Here is a 19768-nt window from a genome sequence, read left to right on the forward strand (position 1 = left end):
TGAAGAATTGATCTGATTGAGAACAAAGTCATCTTCAGAGCCCCTCAGCGGCGTTGCCGGCGTGTGTCATCATATGCTTTAAATTTCAGGCTAAATTGAACACATACGTAAATTGGCCAGAGAGAAATATGCAAATGCAACCAAAATGGCAGATTAACCATTGTTTAAACACTATGGATATATCCATCTACACAAAACTACGCTTTGTGTAGATGGATATATCCATAGTGTTTAAACAATCCATGGATGATCCATGGATGGAATACAGTGAAACTGTCTCAAAAGTTTCTCCACTGTGAGTCAAATAAATTCTCATCTAATCTCATCTAAATTTATACAATTCACATTTAAACCAAAATCATGAGCTTCAAAATATTGCTGTACATACATATTGGCCCATGATATTATTTTGAAAACATAACCTTTGTTATTCAACCTTTGTTCAACTACAACAAAAAGTCAATGTCCATGTTTTTCTGTTTATCTTTGGCATTATGGCTATTTGCAACAATTAATCCCAAAAAATGTCCCTTTCCAAAAGTAATATGTAGCTGAAGGACCATCGTGTTTTGATTTAATACTACACAAGGCACGGCAGCCATTTTCTTTTATACCAAAACTATTGAAACTCGCCTGCGAAAATATTGAAAATATGATGTTGACAGTTTGCCCATGGTAAACAGTATTGATCCTGCAAATGGCATTATTTCCAAATGGGAAACATCTCAACTATCAAAAAGTATTACAAGTTTAGTAGCATCCTGAAATGGATCATGTTTTACTTTCAACGTCCTATTTTGCCGTTGATTGCTAATACTGTAATCTATTATTATTATTATTATTATTATTATTATTATTATTATTATTATTATTATTATTATTATTATTAGTCGTAGTAGTAGTAGTAGTATTATTATTTGGTGCGATATTAATTGCCCCACTGACGTACGTGCATGCACACACACATTGAGGCAGGGCTCATTAGGCTACATATTAATTAATGCCCGGAAGAGTACAAGATGCATCCAGATTTCAATCCGACCTTAAATCTGCAGTTGTGCCAGCAGGTCTCTGGACAAATTGTGTGTGTGTGTGTGTGTGTGTGTGTGTGTGTGTGTGTGTGTGTGTGTGTGTGTGTGTGTGTGTGTGTGTGTGTGTGTGTGTGTGTGTGTGTGTGTGTGTGTGTGTGTGTGTGTGTGCGTGCGTGCGTGCGTGCATGTGCATGTGTGTGTAAACTTCAGTCAGGAAATTTGGTTGCTACATACAGAAAATAAAGTGTTACTTCCTGGGTGGTATTAATGAGCACCACAAGGTCAATTCTCAAGTCAGGTCAGACATACGCAGAAAAACCATGCAATTGCAATTTCTGTCTCTTGAAACAATTACTTTGATCATGAGAGTCGCATGCAGAGTCCACCACATTCCCATTATCCTCCCCAGATAAGATTATGACAAGACGGCAATAATCGGTTAACATTATATAAAAATTAACTGAGCACATCACATCTGCATTTATAATAAAATGCAAGATTTTTACTTGAAAATTGTTGTTTTCCATAGGAACGTGAATGAAACATGTATGGTGTTCCACACTGTGAACAATGGCCATATTTACATCCAACACGTTTGGATCTAATCCGGAAAAGTACTTTTACCATTGTGGTGTGCATGCAGGAAGCCACTTCTGAAGATTACCCCATGACCATAATGCAGCCATCTCATTCCCTGCTATATTTTGCATAAGAAGCTGCAAATGTGTGTAAATTTTATGTCTTCAATGAGGATACAGCGGTGGTAGCTACACTTTTTATCATTCTCTGCTTTTTTTTCATTATGCACAAAACACACTTCATAGCAAAGTATTCTCTTCTGTACTACTCATTTCTAATGTACTCAAAGATTATATTAATTATGACAGGTCATTGATGTTCTGTGAAGTTATTTTATATTCAGCGCATATGCCATGTATTTTTATTTTTTGGGTGGGAGTGGGTGTTTTTTTCTTCCAAATCCAAAGCACAACACAGTACAACAAATGTAAGCCACGCCCCATCTTCTATTTCTACACAGAATTTCACAACATTCTTTAGATTTTCAGTCCATCAGAAGTAAGCCAGCTGTGAAAAATGAGAGAATTTCTCACAGCCTATTTGGCCACGCCACACTCTCATCACTCTGATCCATCTTTAGTTTTATGCCTAAGGTCATGAGAGGATTGAAGTAGCATGTCTGTAGGCTATTACCCAACACACCTCTAAAAGCCAAGAGGGGTCTTCAACAAACATCATTAATTGTATCTATAAAGGGTAATATGATCGCATGCATCTTAGATACACATCCATGAGACATGATGCACACACTACACATACATTCTTTTTTCATATTTGTTCCTCCTGTTGTTTAGCAGCCTCAATGATGAATTGTTAGTTTTGTTTGAAAGCTGGCACCACTCCCAACATGCACATGCACATGCATGCAGATGCACGTGCAGAGGGGAATGACTGACAGTGGGCAAGTGGTGAGTCTGGGAAGCCCCCGCATCACAGACACAACCTGCACTGGATTGGTTCCTGTAATAAGCCCGGGACACACGCCTACATCCTCACTGCTGTCAATCAGAGACCCAAGCTGCGATAATAAAATGCATTCAACCATTTACTTATTGAGGAGCATTTGAGCGAGAAGATTCCTGTTTGCTTTCATTCACATGCTGTCTTGGGCTTTTATCATCTTTCTCAGCAGGAAATATTGACAAAATCAAATGTAAGCGAGCACTTCATACCAATCTCACCTGTGAAATCTCATTTGGAGGTAATACAGTCTAAAAAGAATCACACTTTTAAGTAAAGTATTAATGGGTAGGCCTGAAGCTACAATGGCTGGACTGTAATTGTCTGGACATAATTGATGTGAAATTAGTGTAAGAAATTTACTGTCTGTATTTGAAAATATCTTAATTGCAGATGGGCTGCCGTGGAAGCCAGACATCGGACTAAAAATCAATTAAAAAGTCACATGTCCTTGAGTGGAATAAAAAAACAAAAGAAAAAGAAAAAGCCGGAGGCTATGACTTATATGGTGTGTCGTCACAGTCATCCATTGTGCTCATGCAGAATTGTAAATGTGCGCCCATTTCCTAAACACCACCCACTGGCTCGTGGCGTGCTGATTATATAGGTGTAACCTTTTAAATCTACTTCAAAGATGAAGTCCTAATGACAACACGATTAATAGAGCATACAAGATTCGGACAGGGGGGGTGTCACTTCACTACACGTGACATCCACTCCCACGTTAAAACAATAGGCGTGGTGAAAGGCCTCGAGCTGGCCAGCAAGTGTTCCCAGCCTTTTCCTTCCTGCCAGAGAAAACGAAAGCAGAAAGCTTCAGTGTTTTCTATCTTTTGCTCTTTAAACAGGAAGAGATATTTTGGGGGGGAAGGGTTACTTCACCGAGAACTCCAGCAAAACACACCTCCATAAAAAAGGTGCCCACTGCAACACACAACCAGGCAAAGATGTGTGCCATTTAACGCTGCATACAAACACACAAACAACACAAATATGGTTGGGTAACGGTACTTTAGGGACAGTGGCCAAAGGGCCGCAGTAGCTGGAAAACACTGCCAATGGGGGGAATGGTTCCCAGGCAGTTTTGTAGACAAACTGCTTTTTTATCCAGCGTGCCCCCGCAGACCGTGCTTGCGCTGGCAAGCTCGTCCACATGGAGATGAATGCCATGGCTCACGAATCAACTGATCAGAACCTTTGCTCAACATTCACATTAGTAAAAGACTCACTGCTCCACTCAGCAGCACTACCTAACCAATAAAACTCACACGCACACGCACACGCACACGCACACACACACACACACACACACACACACACACACACACACACACACACACACACACACACACACACACACACACACACACAAATTAGGTAGATGATCATTTCCACTCGTTTCAGGGAGACCACATCCCTGCAACCGATCAATCATTCCACTCAAATTAAAGCAATACAATCATAAAGAAAGTGCATAAGACTAAACTGTAGGAAACAGGAAAACTTCACAAAACATTCATTCCAATCTTCATCAAATAAAACCTCTAGATCTTACCATAACAGCAGAGCAGACACATCTTTGCATTTTTACCGTTCCGTCTCCAAAACCAGTACTTGCGTCGCCGCTTCATTGTCAATCCAAATTTGTTTTACTTTGAAGAGAACAAACTCTGAAATGCCGCCACCCTGCGACAGCTCGCTGGTTGTCCTCCTTGTTCAGATCATCTACCGTAAATGTAACCTCTCAGATGAAAGTAATTGGTGGCCAAGCAGTCCAGTTTTGCTGGAAGACCAGTTAAAAAAACACATTCAAATGTGAACTCCATTCTGGTAAATGTTCCACTCCTCATCCTGTGAAGAAAGAGCTACATCCTTAAGCAAAATGCTCCGTTCACACAATGTAAAGGCAGGTACGTAATCCACCAACACATTGACAGAGTTCTGTCTTCCACCAAAGGGGATGTCCTCGATTACAAAAACTCCAGGGGAAAACAGTTTTGCAGTTTGCTTCCCATCTTCCTCTTCTTGAATGCCATCCTCAATAAGCCGTGCAGGCCGACCTTGGAAATAAGGTAAAACTGAAAACCGTAGTTTTCTGGATGGAACTTGATAATGGCAGGAGGAAGGAAAACAACACACAGTGTAGTCAGGAAACGCATGTGGAAAGGCTGAGACAGACCCTGTATTGCACACTGAAAATATTTTGTGTCTCGTTCTCGTTGTTTGCTTCAATTCTGTGGTAGCGTTCGACACCCAATCTCGTGCACAAATCAGTTCGATTACACCAACTGCGATAGACAAAATGTTACAGCAACAATCCAAATGTGGTTAATTGAATGAGAATCAGAATCAGCTTCATTGGCACAGTATGTAGAACACACCAGGAATTTGTCTCTGGTAGAACACGCTGCACTTGTATCACATAAAAAAAAGATATGGCAAATAAGTATGGAAGGGCATTTCTTAATGTAAGTGGTACCTCTCAGGAACAACCGTGAGACAATATGCAAAGTATGAAGCAGAGCTAAAGTGATCAGTGGAGGAATAAAATACGAGAGCAGTTGTACAATTGAGGCGGAAAATCAGTGAAACATTTTAAAGTGTCTTTTTTTTAAAGTGTCATTTTAAAGTCTTGTTCTGTAGCCACAAGGGGACATAAGCCAATGTCTTCTTGTGCCGGTCCCAAGCCCGGAAAAATACAGAGGGTTGTGTCAGGAAGGGCATCCGACGTAAAAGCTTGGCCAAAACAAACATGCAAATCAAACCTCTGAAGATGGAGGACACTGGTTCGCTGTGGCGACCCCTTCAAGGGAAAAGCCGAAAGGAAAAGAAGAAGTCGCTGTATTTGTTGTACCACAAGTGTGTAATTATGCAAATGTCCTTGAGCGGCTCAACTTGTCTGGTGCTGGGGATTATATAGATCAGTGACAGTGGTTCAAGTGAGGACAGAGCAGGAATCTGCAATGACGATTACAATTGTTTCAGAACACCTTTGTTGTCTTTCTTAGCACGTGGCCTCCCATCTCAGAATAGAAACAAAATATGTGTGTAGTGCTACAATGGGTGCCTTATCCAAAATGATTTAAATTCATTTGAATTTCATAATCACATTTTATCTGTACTGTCACACTTTTGGGAATGCTTCATACGAATTGCCAAGACAAAAGAATGTGAAACCCCAATTTTTGCAATTGGATGCATAATGTTCCCATTCTTTGTTTTTACTCATTAGCAGATAACACTATCTTCTATGATGGCTCAGTATTGATGTAGTTCAAAGGTGTCAAATTCATTTTTGGCTAAGTGCCACATTGTAGCTACGGTTTCCTTTTAAGGGCTGTTATGAATTTGGGGAAGCCAATAGAATGTTTCATCCCCTCCACATCTGACATACAGCGCACTACAAATTGATAAATGACTAGTTTTCACATTTAACGTCAATAATAAATAAATTCACATTTAAAGTCAATTATAATGACTGTTATTGTGGTTTACATACAACGATTTTGGTTTGGACTTTAACAAGCATTAGCAAGTATCATGGCACCTGACATGCTTGATTTGCTTTCGCGGGCCGCATAAAATGATGTGTAGGACCAGATTTGGCCCCCGGGCCTTGACTTTGACATCAAGATGTTGTTTATATCACCAATATCTATTATGAAATCTAACTCCGGGAACCTCAATGGAAACCAATGTGTTGTTTACAGTTCTCAAATGAACAACATTGCTTTGCAGAAATATGTCATTTCGCTCAGGATCGCGGTGGAGCTCACAACATCACAGTTCAGAAACCAAAATGGGGCTCATTTGAAATAGAAAAGCACACCCGGCTCCATTTTTGGGAGTTGGTGACAGTGGTGGCAATGTGGACGCCCCCATTAGGTGGATGGTGGCCCACTTCACTATGTTTGCGGTGACTGAGATGATGCACACAAATATGATACCTATATTACAATACAGAAGCAATTGTTGTTAAACATATTCTGTCGTGACCTATTTCTCGCATGAACCTACCCTGCCCACCCACACACACACACACACACACGCACACGCACGCGCACACACACACACACACACACACACACACACACACACACACACACACACACACACACACACACACACACACACACACACACACACACACACACACGCCGCAAACACAAACAAAAATGCTAGAATCACTTCAGAAAGACTCTAAATATCAACAGTCAATACTTTATTTTCTAAATATACTCTTGACATTTCAAAATGTTAGATTTTATATCATGCAAATGGAAGTGGGCCGGTTGACTAATGCAGATTGAATAACCACATAGTGTGTGCACATTTCAAGAGATGTCAAAAAAGACACGCAAGAGTAACAGGGCTGGAAATATAAAAACAAAAAAAATCCTGCTGAATTTCCCACCATAAGGAGTGATGTAAGTAGATAAAGACAGCGGATGGAAACATTCGTCTGTGATTACCGCCACCTAGTGGAAAGCCTACGATTTACAGAAAGACTTGCCAACAATGTCTTATTTTGTTTTATTTGGCAATGTTCCCTGGCCTTCAAAATCACGGGAATACAAGCTCACTCTGGTTCATGGGGAGGAACTAACAAAAACTATAACCATCATAATAATAAAGACACATCATCATGATTGATTGCTGTATACGTCATTAGTGCAAAGTTCATAAATGTAGTTTTTGTTTGAGTAATCATAAAGTGTGAACAGTGTTGCCAGATGTGAGTTAAAGCACTGAGAGGACAGCATTCAGCTGAGGATGAATGAGTGTCACTCAGACCACAACAACAATGGCTCCCAACATAGTCGTGATTCGAATACTGTAGTCCCACTGTTTTGTCCAAGTAGAAACTAAATAAACAGCTCCATCACTGTATGCCAATTAGGTTGCCGTCAGAGTAACTCCAGTTGCCAGCCAATTGCAGGTCACACAGAGACAAACAACCATCCGTCCAGATAGACACACCTAGGGACAATTCACTCAGCTTGTCATGCACGTTTTGGGAATGTGGGAGAAAACCGGAGTACCCAAAGCAAACCCACTCCGGCATTGGGAGACATGCAAACGTCACAATGGGAAGCTGAATCAGGGATTGAACGCACAACCTCTGCACTGTGAGGTTGATGCGCGGGGTGCCCAGATAGACTACATAAACATCATAATATAACCATTTGTTTTATTAGCCTAAAAAGAGAGTAAAACAATTGACAACTCACTTGTTTTTGAATAGTGAGTACACACAGGGAGGCCGCAGCGGGATTTGAACTCACAATTTCTGGACTGTGAAGTTGGCATGCTAACCACTTGACTACCGGGCCAACCGCTTTACATTTTATTTCATGTATTTATTTGTAAATTTGAAAATCACGGACAATAACAATCATGCACCAGTTTAACAAAAAGAAAAATCCAATATGACCCAACCACACAGTTCCAATATCATCACTGTTGTATAATTACAACACACTGATCAATGTCCGTTGGTCAATCTACCAAATACTGAACAAATGAACAAATGAGAAGATTACTGGTACATGTATTTTAATTAAGACAAGTGTACTTAAAGTAAATATAACAAAAACACAGTATGGCTATCCTTGTTGCTTTACTGACATTAAAATAATACAACTAGAATTTTTCGAGTACTCTATCATGGTATAAACTCGATTTTCCACTACTTTTGAAGAATACTTTGGGGATACAGTCTATAAAAGTGATTATGCAGGGAATTACCAATACTACACATTCGAACAGCTCACAGCGTCTAAACAACCCTGAAAGGCACTTAACCGGAAATATTTGTGGGCCAATTCAAACCGGATCAACAAGGTACAGAGAAAGAGGGTTCAATGTGAACAGTCATCCTTAGTCAGCACAAATGTAAATAAGAGGTGACAAAAAAATCTTCATTTTTGGTTCACATCCTCTGCTCATGTTTGCTCATCAGGAACTACATCAAAATAATGAACAGTATATATTCATCTCTCAGTATATATTCATCTCTCACTCCTTTCAGGACACATTCACAATCTAATAATATCCCATATAAATTTAGGAGTACAGTATTATTCTGTCTTTATAAAGAAAATAATACCCACTTTTGTACGACAGCCATAATTCAGTCGTCATGGTGACAGACATGTCTTGCTAATTGGAAGGGTTGACTGGAACGAGTGCTTTGCTCTGACCAATCAATCAGAGGACAGAAAAAAATCATATTCTGAGATGGTTTGGGAGGTGGCCCTTGGAAGATGAATTTGAAATCTGATAGGTTAAAGAAACTGTCTCATTGTTAACTAGGCAGATTAGCTCAACATAACTTGAGATACAAAATGCAATCTGATTAGACAACAACCAAAAATGTAACATTCACATGTACTGGAAGCAGGGCTGTTTTGGCAGACGTTTTAACACAGGTACTCGCAAAATGGTTAGGCGTTAAGAAATGTGTAATTACGTTTTGAAGCAAAAACATGGTTTTAGATATAAATTATTTCGTTATGAGTGGGCAAAACTGAAGTGCAACAATCTCCTGTTGCTTCACTAATCACAATTACTTGTTGACAAGTCAGTAAGAGATTGTTGAAATCTATGTTGATTCTGTATCGTCCAAACGTTGAAAGAGTTTTGCTTTAGTGCTGCCGTGAGAAAAAAAACAACGTGCGTGAATACACTATTGGGAATCAAGTAAAGTCATTTTATCAAATACTACAATTTAAGATGTAATTTTAAATCCGTGGTTCTAAGCTGTTTAGGCTCGGGGAGCGATGCATAGTTGCGCTAATCAGGCGTCACTGGTGTAAATCAAGTAACTTCACTTATAACACAGAGCAAAGTTCGCTTTACAAGTGCAGGCACAATTCTCTCTAGCATGTTTTGACATGCAGAGTGCGCATGCAGAGTTGCCAACTCAAACATGAGCTACTCCCTGCTAATTTGCTTGCAGAAAGATTGATCCATGGAACTGGTTCAAAACATTCAGCACTGCAAGAACCAGACTGCCGAACCTTAGCTAAAAAGTAACACATCGAAGCACCGCACCGACTACTTTGTAAATTACACAGTAGGAAAAAAAAAAAACAAAGCCAGACACTTGCAGATACTAACAGGCTGGAACTTGTATGCAAACATTCATACCTGCTCAGCGTTTAACTGTCCTGTTTGCACAACCAATGCATTCGTTTTCACACTCACAAACACATCGTGACAATAATAAACACAAGTCATCCTGGAGCAGAAAAGCAGAATTAAATACATTGTCGGGAGAAAATGAGGAAAAGCTCAGCTCACCCGTGTCTTCGACATCCAGACTTTGTTGTTTCCTGCGAAAAGCGACTCTGCTAAAGCCCTCCATGCTTCTGTGTGACAAACGCCTCCACCATCGAGACAGCCAAATTAAATAGTGTTCACAAACAGCCGCTGACAGGTAAAAACAAACAAAATAACAAAAACAAAAAAAATTGAAAATGTTCTTTAAAATGTTGTTCTTTTAATAAAAAAGCGATGACGCGGAAGAAGCTCTGATTAAAAGGGAATAAAACATGTTGCGTTTCTACGAACGGAGTCCAGTTGTATGAATGTGTCAGGTGTTTCAGTGTTCCTTCTCCCTTTAATGACGTAATTGTCATTAACGTGTCTGACTCCACCTACCGATTCACTAACGTTACACTTTTTGCTGCTTGATTTGGCAACTTCTAAGAGGATTCCATCAATTTACAATGAAAGGCATCTGCTGTTTTCAAACATTTCAAGAAACACAAATTGTCTTTAAGATTCCATTTTAATTGAACTTAGTCGCGTGATGGGGCGAAAGTTTTACAAACTGTTCTCACTATGATGTACACGGTTGTAAACTGCAAACTAGCTTGTAACAGACGTGTGCATATTTTGGGCATGACGGCAGATACACTGTTAAAAGGTTCCTTTGAATCCCCCTCTTTCATCTCTTACGCCTTCAAAGACTAAACCGGATGCGGGAATGTGGCTAAAATTAATTTACTTTATGTGTTGTATTATTTTGTTTATGTTAAGAAACCTGCCTTGAAACTGATATTTATGCTGAGTGTGCCTCAGTTACACTGATTAGTTGATGAATGTGCACAATCCCAATGAAATAAACAACAATAATAATAATAATAATAATAATAATAATAATAATAATAATCTTCTTCTTTTCCTTTCGGCTTTTCCCTTCAATGGGTCGCCACAGCGAATCAGTGTCCTCCATCTTCAGAGGTTTGATTCGCATGTTTGTTGTGGCCAACCTTTTGCAGGATCAATACTGTTTGCCTTGGGCAAACTGTCAACATCATATTTGCAATATTTTCGCAGGCGAGTTTCAAGTAATAGTTTTGGTATAAAATAAAATAGCTGCCGTGCCTTATGTAGTATTAAATCAAAATACGATGATGCTTCAGTTACATATTACTTTTGGAAAGGGACATTTTTTTAATTAATTGTTGCAAATAGCCATAATGCCAAAGATAAACATGTACATTGACTTTTTGTTGTAGTTGAACAAAGGTTGAATGCAATATTTTCAAAATAATATCATGGGCCAATATGTATTAGAATAATAATAATACATTTACGCTCAAGGACACTTTACAATCACGGGACAAGAACCTTTTTTTTGTGTGCGGGTGAGCAGCGGCAGCCATTCGCGCCAGCGTTCACGATACGCGGAAGTAACACAGTAGTAAAGTTATGATAGGAAGAGGAAAGGAAAGAAAGATCTAGAAAAAAAAAATACAGGAGCGGCTGGAAAGGCAGCCACTCTTGCAGCTCCATCTAGAAGTAAAAAAAACAACAACAAAAAAACTAAATAACAAATAATATGATGACACAAAGACACAGATCTTCAGCACTCGCTGTACCCTCTTTGTGACATGAAGCAGTTCTAGATGAAAGAGGAGATGATCAAAGCACAAATAAGACTCACCTCCATTGTATCTTGTCAAATGTGCAGTACTTTGTTGATAATCAGTGTACATGAGGGAATTTCAGAATCGTCATAATTGAAATAACACCACAAACTATAGAAATTCTGGTTCATTTCCTAAAATAAATGTCAGTTTTAAAGAGACGAGGAACATATGTAACGGAGTTGTGCGCTTAGATTATTAAATTATGAAGGAAGTGACGCAACGGCACACAGTGTGGCACTATGTCCCGCCCATAGTTTCCAGAACAATCTCGAGGAGATTCAGGGTGAGTCGCAATTTTCTGTTGGTCTTGATTAACGCGCATTTTCATGACAATATCTTATTTTGTTTCCCCTTTTTTACTGTCTAGTGTTATCTAATTAGTTCCCTTATTCATTCGAGTCCAGATTACTTTTTGTGTCATTATTTACTTCACGTTTTGTCGAGTGGAACTTAGCTTCATAGTGCTTTTCTATTGCGCAGTTAATCACAAGACGAAACCCATGCGACTTCACCCATCCCTTCTGCCATACTGTGTTGCAGGTAATAATTGTTTCATTTCGTTTTTATTGAACAATATTTAGTTTCTTGTGTCGTGTCTCATTTGCCCGTGAGTGTCCGTGGCTGGTTGAACTGTGCGCCAGCCATTACAAGCGCACCGCGTGTTCTGCTGAGTCTCCGCCCATGATGCGTTCAGGGACATCTAGTAAATAACAGTGAACTTGTGTTGTATTCTCTTTTTCTGTAAATAACCACTATACGATCACACGTTGTTAATTCTGTTTTGTTATCTACAATGTTTTGCATTTAAGAACAATCTCGAGGAGATTCAGGTTAATCACAAGACGAAACCCATGCGACTTCACCCATCCCTTCTGCCATACTGTGTTGCAGAAATAAAAGAAATAAAAAGACACATCCACGCGTCTCGTCTTCATTAATACAGCAGCATCGTGGAGATGAAGACAGTCACTGTTGTGACACCCGTCACATTGGTGCCGTGACCCGGATCACAAGTGACTCTCCACTTCGGACCGGGACCGCGATGCTGCACAATGAAGACGCTGTGCAGTCCCATCACTCGGTGGACGGTGTGTCGACCCCCGTTTTGAAAATACATGTAGTGTGTTAATTGTCTGACCTGCTGTTTTGCAATTAGTGTGTTTTTTTTCATGTACGTGTTTTCGTGTGTTAAGTCTAAGAATGAGCTCCTTACATTTAACCAGTAGCACACCTTTGAATGAGTGTGTTGCTAGAGGTAGAGGCTTCCCAACTGTGTAACAGTTGTATAGTGCAATCCAGAGTGGTGTAGGTTGTACAGAGGGGAATGGGCAGGTTCAAGCTGAGGCCACTTATGTTAGTGGGGACAGAGTTCCTTCCCAGACCCAGTGCAGTGCATCTACGACGAGCGCACAACTGATACACCAGCAACAGATACCTTTCTCCAGTCTGTCACAGTTATGTAGTGCTATGCAGGGTGATGTAGTTTGTACAGAGGGGAATGGGCAGGTGCGAGCTGAGGCCACTTATGTTAGTGGGGACAGAGTTCCTTCCCAGACCCAGTACAGTGCATCTCCGACGAGCACACAGACCCTGACACACCGGCGACAGATCCCTTACTCCGGTCACCTGACGTAGTTGGTCAGATGAGTGACATAATTAGACAGCATTTTTGTACATCCTTGCCCGATAACCTTGTCTATTTTGCCTGTTGGTCTTTTTGTTGTCTTCCGTGTGTATGTTGCCTCACTTCTGCATAATTTAAGGGGGGTGTATGTAACGGAGTTGTGCGCTTAGATTATTAAATTATGAAGGAAGTGACGCAACGGCACACAGTGTGGCACTATGTCCCGCCCATAGTTTCCAGAACAATCTCGAGGAGATTCAGGGTGAGTCGCAATTTTCTGTTGGTCTTGATTAACGCGCATTTTCATGACAATATCTTATTTTGTTTCCCCTTTTTTACTGTCTAGTGTTATCTAATTAGTTCCCTTATTCATTCGAGTCCAGATTACTTTTTGTGTCATTATTTACTTCACGTTTTGTCGAGTGGAACTTAGCTTCATAGTGCTTTTCTATTGCGCAGTTAATCACAAGACGAAACCCATGCGACTTCACCCATCCCTTCTGCCATACTGTGTTGCAGGTAATAATTGTTTCATTTCGTTTTTATTGAACAATATTTAGTTTCTTGTGTCGTGTCTCATTTGCCCGTGAGTGTCCGTGGCTGGTTGAACTGTGCGCCAGCCATTACAAGCGCACCGCGTGTTCTGCTGAGTCTCCGCCCATGATGCGTTCAGGGACATCTAGTAAATAACAGTGAACTTGTGTTGTATTCTCTTTTTCTGTAAATAACCACTATACGATCACACGTTGTTAATTCTGTTTTGTTATCTACAATGTTTTGCATTTAAGAACAATCTCGAGGAGATTCAGGTTAATCACAAGACGAAACCCATGCGACTTCACCCATCCCTTCTGCCATACTGTGTTGCAGAAATAAAAGAAATAAAAAGACACATCCACGCGTCTCGTCTTCATTAATACAGCAGCATCGTGGAGATGAAGACAGTCACTGTTGTGACACCCGTCACACATATATAACGTAATATGTGTGTATATATATATATATATATATATATATACAAACGCATACTCGGCACGGCAGCCAATCAGAAGCCTTTTTCGTGCTTTGGACTATACCGTGACTGAAAAGTGTACTTGAAAGTTTTGAAAGAGGAGGCCACGTGGCTTGTAGCGGTTTGCTTGTAGCTTTTGCTTTATTGAATAAAACAGACGTTTGATTTGAAAAAAAATCTTTAGTTTTTTTTTTCTTGAAGAAGTGGTCGGTAACCCGGGCCGACGTAAAAGTTGTACGCCCTGGGCCTCCGGGTAGACGTTACTTCAAAAACTGCAAGAGGCTACAAAAATCGGGGGGAAAATGACTCACGTTAAAAAGATTTCCAATTCCAGTCAGTTGTCAGATCAGAACTTCTACGGTTGGTGTAGTCATTGTGAGAAACAACTCGCTTAAGAACATTTTAAAGTTTACTCTTAGTGTCTTCATGATGAAGTCGGAAATATTGTTTTACTGCAGGTGGAGAGTTTGTCATGGATTTGACTGTACTTTCTTTATTTTGCTGGATGCATAGTGCTCAGTTGTGCTTGGACAGTACTGCATATTGTGTGTAGGAAGCATTTCAACAGAAGAGGCATTAGTTGTTTTACGACATGAAAAAAAGAAATAGTGACACACAAGAGGGGCACCTTGTTAAATTACTGTTGACACAAAAAACAAACAAACAAAAAAATAACAACAGTTTGGTCCCTACATGGTCACTTGAATCTCATGTCAGCATACCTACTTTCAAACACACTGATCTCACTCAGTCTCTAAAGAGAACTGAGCCGAGCACGGATGTCGTCACATCCCTTGAGGCTGCTCTAAAATAAAATAAAACTATCAATTAAAAAAACATAAAAACTTAAGCATCCTAAAAAAGACTAGGATGATCCTTTAAATTCTGCTATGACCACCACAGGATATTCTTTAACACTGATAAAATCTCCCTCTAATACTGTTTTCTTTGGGTTTCTTTCAAAATGTGATTACAGTTGAGGAATGACGAGCCAAGAGAAAAAACACCATTTCAAAATGAATAAATATCAAATAAATAACTCATCACTCAATTAATCATTAAGGTACATACAAATAGGCGCAAAGAGTCATGTGATTTGTCTCATTTGTGTGTGCCTGTCTCTTGTGACAGGGAACATTGGTCATAATATCCAGTGACATCTTTGTCAGGCTTCAAAGAGCTGCATCGGAGCGCCGCTCCCAGGCGACAGCCAACATGTACAGGGCTAGGTGCTAGGTGGCTTGGGTTGGTGGGTCAGGCAGTCACGTAGGTCAAAAGAAGAGAAAAGACGACTCCTGCCGTTGGACAAAACTGTTTTGTGTTCTTGAAGATCAGCGTGAAATTTAGGACTGAAAGAATGCAGAAACACAAACTGTTTAAATATATGCGGTGGGGTGGTTGGACAACAAGGAATCAACAGCATTTTCTTTTGGAGGATTAAGAAATCCAAATCAGACAGGTTTCCTGCATAAAACACCAAATGACGGAACTGAACCGCCACTCAGCAAAAGGTGGAAACACTTAAAGGGCAACCGACGCCTCCGTACAAGTCGTGTCCATAATTTGTAAAATCACTTCAAATGACTTCTGCTAAGCGTATTTTACAAAGATTCCACAGCATATAGCTATATTTTACGTTTTAAGACTTGCGCTGAATATTCACAAAGTCTTGTTTTCGAGTTGATGACGATGCCTGACGTGATGTCACATCAGGAACGCCCCTGACCGAGAAAGCGACACACAATGCATTTTGGGTACTTTGTTTGGTCTGAAAACTTCATGTTGATCCGTGTTGATGGAGAAATTAGAAAGAAAACACAAAAATAATGCGATGGTGAATCGTGTGTTGCACGAAGACTACTATTTGATACTAGCTGACACAAATTCCCAGCAGACAAATCAGCCCATTTCCAACGGAGCTTAGGCCCCATCTTGTGCATTTTCTGGGCGCTACATTGGAGTCCAGATGCCTCAAAATGATACGGAACATCTTCTTTAATCGATGGCAAACATTTATGCTTTCCTCTTCAGAACTATTTGAATCATATTCATAACTGGATGAGTAACAAGAAAGCACCTTCTCCGAATCTGAAGCCATTGTTTTGATTCTAGAGCAAGGCAGGACGTCCTGGTGTGACGTCACAAACAAGGGGGCAGGACCTTCTGAAACTTGCAATTTCTGAGGTCATTTTGAAGTAGTTTTGGGACACTTTAAGTCATTTTTATTGGTGTATTGCATTTGACTAAAAATATCAGCCTTCGTGTTTTGGGTGATTTAGATGCTATGAAACGTTTTTCTGATGTCAGTTAGGAAACAAAAAAATGGTGTTGGTTGTCCTTTAAAATACAGTATTTACAGCTAGTGCTTGACTAACTAACTAAATCAAGCAAACAGCTCTGAAGTCAATACCTCCTAGATCACAGGTGTCAAAGTCAAGGCCTGACAAATCTGGCCTGCAACATCATTTTATTCAGCCCGCAAAAGCAAATCATGCATCTCAAGTGCCATGATGCTTGTTAAAGTCCGAACCCAAATTTCAAACTGCCGTATGTAAACCACAATAACAGTTATTATTGTTTTTTTTATTCAGCTTTGAAAACTAGTTATTCATTAATTTGTTGTACGTTTTGTATGTAACATGTAGAGGAGATGAAACATTGTAATGATTTCCCCAAATTCGCAATGGCCCTCGAGAGGAAACCGTACCTACAATGTGGCCCGCAGAAGAAAAAAAAAATACTTTGACACCCGTCTTAGACCGACCCAAATTGTATTCTACAATTTTGGCGAAACTGAGTACCTATTTTTTGAAGGTAAATATTTGCATTCATGGAGCTGTTATTTCCTTATTCTTGTCTGTTCAATTTAAAGGACAACCGACGTCACTTTTTTGTTTCTTAACTGAGATCAGAAAAACGTTTTATAGCATCCAAAATAGCCAAAACAAGCAGTATGATATTTTTATTCAAATGCAAAACACCAATAAAAATGACTTAAAGTGTCCAAAATCTGCAAAAAATTGAGCTGCGAATTGGGCATTTTCAGAAAGTCCCGCCCCCAGTTTGTGATGTCACGCCAAGACGTCTTGCATTGCTTGAGAATCAAAACAATGGCTTCAGATTCGGAGAATATGCTTTCTTGTTTCACCTCCAGTTATGAATATGATTCAAATAGTTCTGAAGAGGAAAGCATACATGGTTGCAATCGATTATCGAATTTATTCCATGCCATTTTGAGGCAACATTGGGGAGAAACGATCACCAGAAAAGAGGCACAAAATGGCGACCTCCTGTGGCCACCTCCGTTTCCACAGGCTGATAAATTCCTTATATGGAGCTTGGACACCCTCTTCTGGCGGCTTTTGGGTGCAATACAAGGTTTTCAGACCAAACAATACAGCAAAATACATTGACTTGATTGAAGGACTGCTACATTGTGTCTTTTTTTCGGTCAGGGGGCGTTCCTTTAGTGACGTCACGTACGGACTCGTCACCAACTCAAAAACAAGACTTCCGGAATATTCCGCGCGAGTCTTAAAACGTAAAATATAGCTATATGTGGTGGAATCTTTTTAAAATACGCTCAGTAGAAGTCATTTGAAGCCATTTTACAAATTATGGACGCAACTTGTCCGGAGACGTCGGTCGTCCTTTAATTTAGCTGCCAGACTGGCTTTACTCCACAACAACCATGTGATAATAATAATCCCAAAATGGCGGCATTAGGTTTTCCTCTGACTTTCTTGAAGGGATCATTTCAAAAAGGAAACAACTGCATAGATTTTGAAAGTGTTGTTGAAAATGATGCTGGGAAATCATGAGCATGATAAATATCTTCACATTGATAGATTGCTTGTAATTGCACATGAAATAATGCCATTTAATTGGTAAGTGTACGTTTTCAGAAATCTCAAACTTTTGGAATACATATTAACCAGTATCGAGGAAATAGTTTCCGTAACCCTTGCTCTAAGTAGTAAGAGAACTATGGTACAGCGTTTTACCTGTATGCAAAGAAAATTCCCTCTTGTCTTAGCTTTGTGGGGAGTGACGATACTGTGGCAGCAGGCTGCTGACAATCTACAAGAAACTGACACATTAGACACATACATGTAGCGGTGATGCTCACGGTTTATTAGACAGACAGACAAATCACAGCGTGAGTGTAAAATATCATATACAGTAAAGTCTCGTTATATCGATATTCAAGGGAGTCCGAAAAAATATCGATATAACCGGGACTATCGATATATCCGACCCTGTTTGCATGTAATTTTCTCAGTGCGTGCATAGAAATAGTATCGATATAACCGGGACTATCGATATATCCGATATCGATATAACGAGACTTTACTGTATGTATGTAAAAAATGTGCTTTTTATACTTTTATATATTGTTATACTTTTCACTATGTACAGTTCTTTTTATGAAACTTTTTTGTGCAGTCTCCTGACAATTTCTGTTGTGCATAGAATACTTTTTTATATTTGACCCCCCCACCCCCGCCCTGCTTGTATTGTATTGTACTGTGTGTATTTATTTGAAACATTTTCTTTCTGATACTTCTGAAGGTTAAAAGTATTCTACGAAGAAACTTGTAAATGCACTATCGGACGAGTAAATTATAAAGGAGCTAATTCAAATAGGGTGGAGTTATTGAAATGGAATTCCAGGATTAAAAGTTGCAGAATCATACTGCAGTCCACAGCTTTTGTCGGAAGGGAGCACTGCATACTACCAAAACATGTCGAAAAAAAACGTGGTCATTTTCACTTTATTTCATCTCTACCTCTAGTGCGGGGGTTGGGAACCTATGGCCAAAAGAGCCATACATATGTATATGTATATGTATATGTATATGTATATGTATATGTATATGTATATGTATATGTATATGTATATGTACGTATATGTATATGTATATGTATATGTATATGTATATGTATATGTATATGTATGTATGTATGTATGTACAGTAAAGTCTCGTTATATCGATATCGGATATATCGATAGTCCCGGTTATATCGATACTATTTCTATGCACGCACGGAGAAAATTACATGCAAACAGGGTCGGATATATCGATAGTCCCGGTTATATCGATATTTTTTCGGACTCCCTTGAATATCGATATAACGAGACTTTACTGTATGTATGTATGTATGTATGTATGTATGTATGTATGTATGTATGTATGTATGTATGTATGTATGTATATGTATATACAGTAAAGTCTCGTTATATCGATATTCAAGGGAGTCTGAAAAATATCGATATAACCGGGACTATCGATATATCCGACCCTGTTTGCATGTAATTTTCTCCGTGCGTGCATAGAAATAGTATCGATATAACCGGGACTATCGATATATCCGATATCGATATAACGAGACGTTACTGTATTCTTGCTTTTTCACCGTTCATTCCCTGTTGGGGCTGCAGTTGGCGGAAAGCACAATTTTGATTGGATGATACTGGCCGTCATGTTGAAACAGGTAAACGGCCCGTTAAATGAGCCCGACGATTAAAAAAAAAAAAAATGACGAGTACGCTCCAGCTTGAATGCACCGGAGGATTTGCGATTCTAATTTGCAATGAAGCAATAACATCAACGAAACA

At 39.5% G+C, this 19768-nt stretch overlaps 2 protein-coding genes across 8 annotated transcripts in view; both read right to left on the minus strand.

Moving 5' to 3' along the window:
- The window catches only part of fgd4a (FYVE, RhoGEF and PH domain containing 4a), a 64497-nt gene extending 54332 nt beyond the window's left edge, over positions 1-10165 (minus strand). For 2 of the 5 annotated variants that reach the window (XM_088997103.1, XM_088997099.1), the window contains exon 1: positions 9876-10164. In XM_088997103.1, the coding sequence (XP_088853229.1) occupies positions 9876-9939 (64 nt within the window). In that variant the 5' untranslated portion in view covers positions 9940-10164. Of the gene's footprint in view, positions 1-4125; positions 4561-9875 lie in introns of those variants that run through there. The other 3 variants (XM_088997094.1, XM_088997092.1, XM_088997097.1) reach the window with 3 other exon arrangements.
- Positions 10166-14167: 4002 nt separating this feature from the next.
- The window catches only part of bicd1a (BICD cargo adaptor 1a), a 110123-nt gene continuing 104522 nt past the window's right edge, over positions 14168-19768 (minus strand). For all 3 annotated transcript variants that reach the window (XM_088997107.1, XM_088997105.1, XM_088997106.1), the window contains exons 10-11: positions 18153-18238; positions 14168-15497 (exon numbers count right to left, since the gene is read on the minus strand). In XM_088997107.1, the coding sequence (XP_088853233.1) occupies positions 15374-15497; positions 18153-18238 (210 nt within the window). In that variant the 3' untranslated portion in view covers positions 14168-15373. The remainder of the gene's footprint in view (positions 15498-18152; positions 18239-19768) is intronic.

The sequence above is a fragment of the Hippocampus bargibanti genome, linkage group LG05, assembly GCF_051943395.1.
Source record: "Hippocampus bargibanti isolate YZ-2025 linkage group LG05, ASM5194339v1, whole genome shotgun sequence".
Lineage (NCBI taxonomy): Eukaryota > Metazoa > Chordata > Actinopteri > Syngnathiformes > Syngnathidae > Hippocampus > Hippocampus bargibanti.